General features: G+C 58.1%; 1 protein-coding gene across 1 annotated transcript; it reads left to right on the forward strand.

Moving 5' to 3' along the window:
• The first annotated feature begins 6,030 nt into the window (after positions 1 to 6,030).
• Positions 6,031 to 8,731, forward strand: LOC142055677 (T-cell activation Rho GTPase-activating protein-like). The gene is made up of 7 exons (XM_075089797.1): positions 6,031 to 6,148; positions 6,372 to 6,544; positions 6,747 to 6,908; positions 6,993 to 7,102; positions 7,270 to 7,730; positions 8,030 to 8,085; positions 8,636 to 8,731. The coding sequence occupies exons 1-7, from the start codon at positions 6,031 to 6,033 to the stop codon at positions 8,729 to 8,731; spliced, it is 1,176 nt and encodes a 391-aa protein (XP_074945898.1).
• Positions 8,732 to 10,062: the final 1,331 nt, after the last annotated feature.

The following is a 10,062-nucleotide window of genomic DNA, read 5'->3' on the forward strand; positions in this document are numbered from 1 at the left end:
AGTCTAGCTAAAGTTCTCTGTGTAGTAATTTCACAGGGCCTACTGTTTTTCTCCAAGTTCATCCTCTCTCTAATCTATGAGCTACTTTCCATAGCCTATGCAGATGGCTACAAGTTGGGATGTTACCGTTTTCCATTTGGATCATGTCACTGTCTTTTAGCACAGGTTTATTTCATTCTGCTGCTGGGAATCAATGCCCTCCTGTTCAGTTTAGGTGACAGCATGTGGAGCTATCTGAATTTATGTTTTTTTTTCTCTAAAATCCAAATTCCTGTTATGTCCTCAGATGCAACTAACAGCTCTCCAGGACAAATGGTGCTGTTAATACTAGGAAAATGCACACTGCAGTCATCATATGTACTTCCAGTACAACTCCTCTTATCTGCAATTCCTGTGGGCTACATTTATGACTCCTCTTCTTTCCTCCAAATGCTCAGCTGATTGTTTTGTTCATCAGAGTAATCCCCAAGACAATACTTGTGTGGTTGCAGTATGTTAGTAAAAAACAATTTTCCCCATTATAACTGACTCTGGTGCAGTTATCCCTGCCTGCATCCCAGTTAGAGAATGGCAACAACATGATGTTGTTTAAGAGACTAAACAATTTTTTGAAAACTCTGATACACAAGACAGAAAAATATTGACTTGAAAAGGTACAGGATGGACTATAAAAAGAGGGGAGCTGCCACAGTAAAAGCAAAGATCATTTGATGTTTTATCATAGTTTGAAGGCTTTCTGACAGATCAGCATTGACTATTACAAGACCAGGTAAAGCTTGATATGTCTATAAATTAATTTCTATTCATTCATTCATTTCTATTAAAAAGCAAGCAAGTAAATACTGATTTACGCAGCTTCATTGTTTTTTCCTACGTATGATATGAAAACAAAATTGTCTAATATTTTTTCCAAGACTGTCTCTCCTTTTAGGCACTCTTCTGAAAATACTACCAAACCAGCAGCTACCTCTGAAAGCTTCTGCTCTGTGATTATCTCTGTTGGAAAAACAAAACTAGAGAAAAAAAAAGTGTACTAGAAGGATCATTTAATCTTATGTGTTATTTCTCTTAAAAATGGGCAATGATATGAAAATTAGAAGACTGTTAAATGGTGGTGGCCATATACGGAACCAGTAGAGCAAATATGTCTTGGTTTGAACTTTTGTGTATTGCTCACTAACAGACTACCTGAACTTAATCTGTCTTCAAAGACTTCTTTTAAATACAGTTAAAATACAGTTAGTAAGAAGTCAAGAAAAACAACAAAAAGAGAAAGAAGAGGAAAGGTAAATTGGGCATGCTTTGGTAAAAAGGAGAAGCGAGTGCAGTGGGTCATGGCTTTCCCTTACAAATTGCACTCTGGGACGGAAAGGTTTGCAGGCTCTCCCTGGGACGAGGGAAACAGAAGAAAGCGAAAGAGAAAAGAGGCCTGGGGAGAGGAGAGGGAAAGCTGCACGGCAAAGAAGAGGAGCAAGAGAGGAAAAGTTCCGGGGGAGGGAGCAGTGAAAAGACGCCGGAGGGTGCAGCAGGTCCGGAAGCCCAGGTGTGTAGCAGGCCCTGCTGCCCATCTTTGCCAACTCTCCACACCGCTCTAAGTCAGCGCAACTTGCTGGCAAGGGACGGCGAGGGACGGTGCTGCGCAGGGTTTGGAGAGGCCTCCATGGCAGCTCCCCAGGGGCTCCCGATGGAGCCCTGCTGCGTGGCCCAGGGGCAGCGTGCGTCTCTGCACACGCAGGGGTCTCTGAGGGCATCACCCCTAAGGGTAAGGAGAAGGCGGCAGAGCCACCGCGTAGGCGATGCCAGCGCTAGCTCTCTCTTCTGGGCTAGGAAGAATTCCTGGCAAACGGTGTACCCCAAAGAGAGGGGAACACAACTCTACCTCTTGCTGCCGTGGTGGGTTTCTCAGAGCTTTCTGACTTTGTCATTGCAGGTGCCGATTTGTTTTCCGTGGCTGACCCGCTGTGCCTCGTGGGCCCCCGCACCTGGTGTCCCCAATAAAATAAAATGATCTTTCCTCTCTTCTGACTGTGTCTGCCATGGGATCTTGTGGAGTGGGGAGAGGCTGTTTTCTGATGGATCCTCGGGGAGGAGTTTGGGATCGTCCCTTGTGCCAGCATGCTTTCCGCTGGGCATGAGGGCTGAGCTGAGGTGCTTTAGGAGTGAAAGCAAAGCAGGAGGGTGGGGGCTGGAAGGGACGCGTGGAGGTCACCTGCTCCAACATCTGCTCAAGCAGGTTCACCTCGAGCAGGTTGCCCAGCCCCACGTCCTGGTGAGTTTAGGGTATCTCTTAGGAGCAGCGAGCGCCATGTGGACAGAGCAAGGGCAAGACGTAGGCTGGGCACTGTGGCCAGGAAGGGCAGAAGGTCCTCGGGCAACCACCGCCCCCTGCAGCTTGCTGTCCCCTGCAGCCATCCTCCTTGCGCACCGACTGTCGGGCAGTTTCCTCAGACGCCCCCGAATTCCCGGCAATGGGAGAGATTCGCATCCACACTGGGTGGTAGGAATGCGTCAGCTCACCCAAAAAGCTTTTGAAGCAGCTGCAACAGCAGCTGGCCTGCAGAGGCTTTTGTGCATCCCGGTGTGATCCCGGGGACGCCCGCACGGTGACGGAGGAGGAAGGATGAGCACTCTCACCTTCCTAGTGGGTAACTATTTTGCTTGCAGGCTGTTGTGGTTCAACCCTGGCTCAACACCACGCAGCTGCTCGCAAACTGGCTGGCTCCTCCGCAGTGGGATGCAGGGAGAGAATCGGAGGGGTGAAAGGGAGAAAGCTTGTAGGTTCAGGTTCAGGTTCAGTGTTACGACTATTTAAAAAAAAAAAAAAACAAAAAGACAAAGAACAAACAAGAAAGAGAGGGGACAATAAAGGCCAAGAAAACCAAGTGATGCAAAAGAAAGCAATTGCTCACCACCAACCGACCGATGCCCAGCAAGGCCCCGACCGAGGGCAGCCCACACCAAACCACGCCCCGCCCCGGCTTCTTGCTGAGCACGACGGCGTCGTATGGTGAGGGATACGCCTTTGGTCGGTTGGGGTCAGATGTCCCTGCTGTGACCCCTCCCATCACCTTGGGCCGCCTGAGGAGCAGAAAAGCCCTTGGCGCTGTGCCAGCCCTGCTCAGCAATAACCAACACACCCCTGGGCTATCAAGGCTGTTTTCAGTGCAGGTGCAAAACAGAGGCCCATACAGGCTACTATGAAGAAAGGTAGAGACGAGGCTCGTCATACGGCCCCACTTTGGGACTTCTTGGGCTCCACCTCCAAACTCTCCTGGCCTTCAGTAGGCCGTGGCAGCACAGGAGGCCGGCCTAGGTTCTGCCAATCCTCCTGGGTCCTCGCAAGACCAGCCTTCAGACATGCCAGGCCCTGGAGACACGGAGGAAAGGCTGGGCCGAAGAAGAGGTACCCTTAGCGCAAGGGGCTTTGGCGGGATGCGGAGCAAGAGGAGGAGATGAGCGAACTCTTAAGCAAAGCGGAGGTGCACAAGTCCCTGCTGGGCCCTGCTGGGCTGCAGCCTCAAGTGCTGAGGGAGCAGGCAGGTGGGCTTGTGAGGCCGCTGCAAAAGGGAGATGTGCTGAGGACGGGAAGACAGCAACCAGCGCGTGGGCTGATGAGCGGTGCAGTGGATGGAAACCTGGCTGAGCGGCCGGGCGCAGCGGCTGGTGACCAGTGGCACCAAGTGGACCTGTAGGCCAGGAACCAGCGATCAAGCCCGAGGCAAGGGGCACTGCCGGCAGGTGGAGGGAGGTGGTCCTTCCCCTCTGCTCTGGCCTGCTCTGGGCTCCCCAGTGCAAGAGAGACATGGCCATAGTGGAGAGAACACCCAGGCCAGGGCCCCCCCCGCAGCCCCTCCCCCCGACTCCAGCTTCCGTTGGGGTCGGACTGTTGGCGTCAGTTGGAGCCAGCAGCCACCAGAGACAGCAGGAGGGAGCTGTGCTGGCCTGGAGCAGCGCTGGGAGGAAGCAGGGTCTGGCCGAGCAGCACTGCCCTGGCACGGGCACCTGCAGCAGCACAGGCACCCCGCTTTCCATCGTTGCTGTTGCCGGCTGGGCCGCGTCCTTGGCGCACGGCAAGGGCCCTCCTGTCCCGGGCGGGATGGGCCAGGCCAACTGCTGCTGCGGCTCCAGGTGGGCTCTCCCTGTGGCTCGGGGACACGTGAGTACAGGCAGGCCCCGCAGCAGCAGCCGTCCTCATGCCTGCCGCTCTCTGCTCTGCAGGGAGGCTCTCAGCGATGCCGAGGTGGTGCTGAGCGCGGACGTGCGGCTGACCCGGGGCCGCAAGAGGAGCGAGAGGCGCCTTCTCCTCCTCCAGGAGGATGTGGTGGTCGCCAAGTTGCAGTAAGACCCCTAGAGCCCCGTTGCCTTTCCCCCACGCCTGGCCCTGGGACCAGGGCAGGGACGGCCTGTCACCAGCCCCAGGCCCCGGGCCCTTGCTGCTGGGTGCACCAATGTCCGTGGCAAGGGCAGGTGGGGGAGAGGGCTCTGCCCGGAAGGACCCCAAGGAGGCCACCTCCAGCTGAGTGCCCGCTTCTCCTCTCTGCAGGCATGGCACCACCGTGCGCCCACAGCTCCGCCTGGCCCTGGACCAGCTGTGGGTGCTGAGTGGCACGAAGAAGGCGTGGGGGGAGGAAGAAGAAGAGGCAGAAGGCAGCGATGAGGACAGGACCTCCCTCGTGTTCATCTGGCCCACCGGCTCCTGCATTGCCGATTTTGGGTGAGTCGTGGTGCCACGCGCCATGGCCGGGCAGGAGAGGTTCCCAAGCGTGCCCACGTCATGCGGTGAATGGCCTCTGGCCTCCGGCCTCCGTGGAGAGCCTAGGCACGGAGCAGGCAGCACGGCGGCAGGGAGGGATGGGGGCACTTCCATGTCCTGCATCCCCTGGTGACCTTTTGCTCCCCAAAACGGAAGAAGGGCAAAAGCAGCCGCTCTGGCAGGACAGAGGGTGCCAGGGCTTGGGCAGTGCCTCTGTCCTGCCCCACGGGGCTTCCTCCCGCCCCTGTGTCCTTCCCCACAGGGCAGAGCTGTGCAGGCGCCTGCCTCTGCCCAGGGGCTGGCAGGCAGCAGGGCCTGACACTCTTCCTCCTCTCTTTCTGCAGCTCCCAGGAGCTGAAGGAGCTGTGGCTGGGCACACTGTTGGGGTAAGCCAGGGGGGATGCTCCAGGCACAGCCGGATGGGGGAACACAGCTCCCCAGCTGGGCAGAGGTGCCCCCGCGGCTGTGGGCAGCTCTCGGGCAGAGCTGCCTGACAAGAGAGAAGAGGCGTCTTGGAGCTCACGCATCTCCTTCCCTGTCCCTCCCCTGGGCACAGGACACCAGAAGGAGCCAAGAGAGTCCGAGTGACCCAAGTGCCCTCTGTCAAACTCCTTGAGAGGGAGCTGAGCCGCCGCCATGCCGTGAGTGTCTCTCTGGTCTGGGCTCAGTCCCCGAGCTCTGCTCTTCCAGGCGAGCAGCAGAGGCATCGCTGCTCACCTTCTCCCACTTCTTCTCTCTTGCCCAGTGGAGGCCATTCAGCACCAGGAGCCTGGAGAGGCTGATGGAGCGCCAGGCAAAGGTGAGAATGGCTGCCTTTCAGCCAGCTCTGGCTGTGCCGGGTGCCAGGGATGTGCGGGGAGTGTGCTGAGCTTGTGCGGGAGGCAGGCAGGGAGGCAGGGAGAGAGGGAGGGAGGGTGCGGCGGTGCCACTCGGAGAGTGGAGAGGGTTGGGGAGGCACCAGGGGCCCCCGGATGGTCCTCGCTGGCGGCGCTGTGAGGAAACCTGCTGTGCGGGGCAGGCGGCCCGGCAAGGCGGAGGGCCCCAGGTGCGCCACGCTCAGGCTGCTGGTGCCGGCTGGCAGCTCGCCGGTGGCCCTTCCTGCTGCGGGCCTGCTCTCTGAGCGCAGCCCGGTTCTTGCAGGCTGACCCCAAGCAAGGGCCGCTGGTGGTGCCGTCTAGCAATGGAGAGGGACTTTGCCGCTCACCAGGTGAGTTTTGAAAGGAAAGGCAGCCTCCTGCAGCCGGTTGCTCTGTCCTCACTGTCTCTTGAGTGTCTCCATGCAGGCTGGTCAGCCCAAGGGAGGACGCGACCTGGAGGAGCAAGGACACCCACTGGGCAGCAGCCGCTGGACGTGGTTCTGTGGGGACACGCGGGCTCTGCTGCTGCCCACAGCTTGTAGGAGGGCAGGGCGAGGGCTGGGCCAGGCTGTCCCTCCCGGTGGCACGCTGGCTCTCAGGAGGCTCCGAGCCAGAGCCGCTGAGCCAGGGCCCCGGTTGCAGCTGCCGGCTCCCTGCCCATCCTGCCGCAACGCACCGCTCAGCAGCGCACTTGCAGGCAGGGCAGGGCAGTCTCCAGGAGCCTGCCCATTGAGGGGCTCTTGCTCTGTTTCCCTGTGCAGCAGGAGGGAGCACCAGGAGGAGGAGGGTGCTGCCCTGGCCCTTTGCTCTGCGGCGGGGCCCGGCCGCTGCCCAGGCGCCAGGGCAGGCAGGCTCCGGCTGCAGCAGGGCGCTCTTTGGGCAGCCCCTGGCAGCCCTCTGCGGGGAGGACGGCACGCTGCCCCAACCCATGCAGGTAAGCCAGCCTGCTGGAGGGGATTCCCCAGCCCTCCAGGTGCTCCCTAGAGGCAGTGGGTGGGTGCCCCCAGCAGCTCCGGGGACAGGGGGTGACGCTCTTTGCCCCCCCAGCAAGGAGCCAGCTCTGGGGCAGAGCTCTGGCCACCGCTCTTGCAAGGCAGCTCCTCAGCCGAGCAACTCTCCCCCTGCCTCTCCTGCAGGAGCTGCTGGCTGTCCTGCAGCAGGAAGGGCCATTGACGGAGGGGATATTCCGCAGAGCTGCCAGCAGGAGCGAGCTTCAGGAGTTGCGGGAGGCCCTGGACTGCAGCACAGACGTCGACCTGGCAAGCCAGCCGGCACTGCTGCTGGCCATCCTCTTGAAGGTGAGCGCTTCTGACCCGCAGCTGGAGGAGCTCCTGCCTGGCCTGGAGTGTTGAAAGGCTCATGTGGAGCCCTTGGTCTGGCAGGACTTCCTCCGAAGCATCCCCGCCAAGCTCCTCGTCAACGACCTCTACGAGGACTGGGTGGCAGCGATGCAGAAGAGCAGCAAGGAGGAGAAGATCTCAGAGCTGAAAGCGTAAGTGTGGGCAGCAGCCTGCCTGTTGAGCGGGAGCCCTGACCACTGGCTGAGGGCCCCCGCAAAGCTGCACAACGCAGCCGCTGGATCCCCCCTGCCTTGGGCAAGGCTGGGGCAGGGCTGTGGGCAACGCCTGCTTCATTAACCTTGTGTTCCTATTCGCTCAGGGTGGCCGACAAGTTGCCTGCAGCCAACCTCCTCCTCCTGAGGCAGCTGCTGTCCCTCCTGCAGCACATCGGCCGCAGTGCAGCCACCAGCAGGATGAGCTGCAGCAACCTGGCCATCTGCGTTGGGCCGAACCTGCTGAGCCCGCCCAACGAGGAGCTGCTCCCGCTCGAGGCCATGCTGGAGGTCACTGAGAAGGTGCGCTGTATTGAGCAGCCGGCTGCAGCCTTCCCGACCTGTCAGAGCTTGGCTGCTCCAAGGTCTCGGGATGCCTCCTCCCTTGAGCAAATGCTGCTGGTCCGCTTTCCGGCAGCTGGCTTGAGAGCAAGGGCTTGGTGCGCGCAGGTGAAGGTGCTGGTGGAGTTTCTGGTGGAGAACTGCAGGGAACTCTTTGGGGAGGAGACGAGTGACCGTTCCTGTCCACGAGCCAAGGAGTCGCCAGCCCCCGCGGAGAGATCCAGAGGTAAGAGGAGGGATGGAGGCTTGTCAGGGGCTGGGGCTTGGCACGGCAGAAGCCTCAGCGCCACTTCTGGCGGGGCTGGGCATGGAGCGTTGTCCTCTCAGCGCCACTTGTCCCGTGGCCTCTGTTTGGCCACTGCCTCTTTGGGGCATGAGGCCTTTGCGCGGCAAGATGAGCTGAAGCCTGCAGGCAGGGCATCAGAGGGCCGAAAAGAGAAGCGGTGTAGGGCTTTGGGTGGGTTTTGCTTGGGGTGTCTCTTACTTCCAAGAAGCCGCTTTGCTGCACGTGCTTTTTCTTTCCAGATGCGTGTTTGGAAGAGCCAAGTGTCCCCGCAGCCGCAGCAGCCGCCGAGCATCAGGTAGAAGCCTTGCTGCACGCCACCCCCTCCCTGCTCGGTGCCCTCACAGAAGCTGGGGGGGATACGGTGCTGGAGGCTGAAAGGGGAGAGGTGTGTCAGGTCCCCAAACTCTGTGGCAGCGTGTCTGGTGTAGGAGGGGAGTCTGTGACGAGGCCAAGTGGCTGCTGTGCCTGTGCCTGCACCCATGCCGGTGCCTGTGCCTGTGCCTGGCAGTCGAGCTGCTGTGTGCCGGTGGTATTCCTCCACCCGCACGGGATGACAGATTGTAAGGGAGACTGGCGAGGTTGTTTCTCAAATGCACTAGGCGTGTGCTTAGTCAAACACAGTGGCCCCAAAATAGCTACAAAAAGACAGAGGGAAGTAGATGGCAAGCGCCAAAGAGTGTTGCTCAGGTCCTACTTGGTCGGTGCTTCATCAAGTCTATTTGGGGTTGATCTCCTCTGGAGAGGAGGGAGCTGCGCTGGAGAGCTATGGTAGCAATTGGGCAAGTGGTCGCTTATCGCTCCAGGTCGTCTCTTGCCACCTGCCAACTCCAACGTTTCCGTTCTAGGCACCTCCAGCTTTGCCTCCCTCCAGCCTCGAGAGCATGGCGGGCTCCCTGGGGCACCCAGGAGAACGGGCGAGCCTTTTGGAAGAGAGAAGATAAAATGGGCGTGCTTTGGTAAAAAGGAGAAGCGAGTGCAGTGGGTCATGGCTTTCCCTTACAAATTGCACTCTGGGACGGAAAGGTTTGCAGGCTCTCCCCGGGACGAGGGAAACAGAAGAAAGCGAAAGAGAAAAGAGGCCTGGGGAGAGGAGAGGGAAAGCTGCACGGCAAAGAAGAGGAGCAAGAGAGGAAAAGTTCCGGGGGAGGGAGCAGTGAAAAGACGCCGGAGGGTGCAGCAGGTCCGGAAGCCCAGGTGTGTAGCAGGCCCTGCTGCCCATCTTTGCCAACTCTCCACACCGCTCTAAGTCAGCGCAACTTGCTGGCAAGGGACGGCGAGGGACGGTGCTGCGCAGGGTTTGGAGAGGCCTCCATGGCAGCTCCCCAGGGGCTCCCGATGGAGCCCTGCTGCGTGGCCCAGGGGCAGCGTGCGTCTCTGCACACGCAGGGGTCTCTGAGGGCATCACCCCTAAGGGTAAGGAGAAGGCGGCAGAGCCACCGCGTAGGCGATGCCAGCGCTAGCTCTCTCTTCTGGGCTAGGAAGAATTCCTGGCAAACGGTGTACCCCAAAGAGAGGGGAACACAACTCTACCTCTTGCTGCCGTGGTGGGTTTCTCAGAGCTTTCTGACTTTGTCATTGCAGGTGCCGATTTGTTTTCCGTGGCTGACCCGCTGTGCCTCGTGGGCCCCCGCACCTGGTGTCCCCAATAAAATAAAATGATCTTTCCTCTCTTCTGACTGTGTCTGCCATGGGATCTTGTGGAGTGGGGAGAGGCTGTTTTCTGATGGATCCTCGGGGAGGAGTTTGGGATCGTCCCTTGTGCCAGCATGCTTTCCGCTGGGCATGAGGGCTGAGCTGAGGTGCTTTAGGAGTGAAAGCAGAGTGTTGCACAGGAGGCTGGGTGGTCACATCTCTGTAGTGGGATGAAGGGAGAGAATCACAAGAATTTATCTGTGAATCTATAATAAAAGTGTGTTGAAGACAGCATTGCAAACATCATCAGTGATGAATTCCATGCCTGTCTAAATCTAAGTGAAACAGGCACTGCTCTTTTCCCTTAGGTGCCACATCTTTTTTTTTTTCTGTTGTTACATTGAGGGTTTACCCAGCTTCAGCAGGGGTTTGCAAGCACATATTTGTGAAACATCCCTAATGTCACAAAAAGTAAGGGATAAAGATGGTGAAGATTTTTGTAATAGCACATTTATCTTTCTTTTACATTTTTACTGCAATAAAAATAAACTGGAGAATGGAACTACAGTTTCAAGCCCAAAGCAGCAGAACCAAGAACCCCATCTCACCTTCAATCTAAGGGCATATTTAGCTTTGCAGA

Source organism: Phalacrocorax aristotelis, chromosome 3, assembly GCF_949628215.1.
Source record: "Phalacrocorax aristotelis chromosome 3, bGulAri2.1, whole genome shotgun sequence".
In the NCBI taxonomy this organism is placed as follows: Eukaryota; Metazoa; Chordata; class Aves; order Suliformes; family Phalacrocoracidae; genus Phalacrocorax; species Phalacrocorax aristotelis.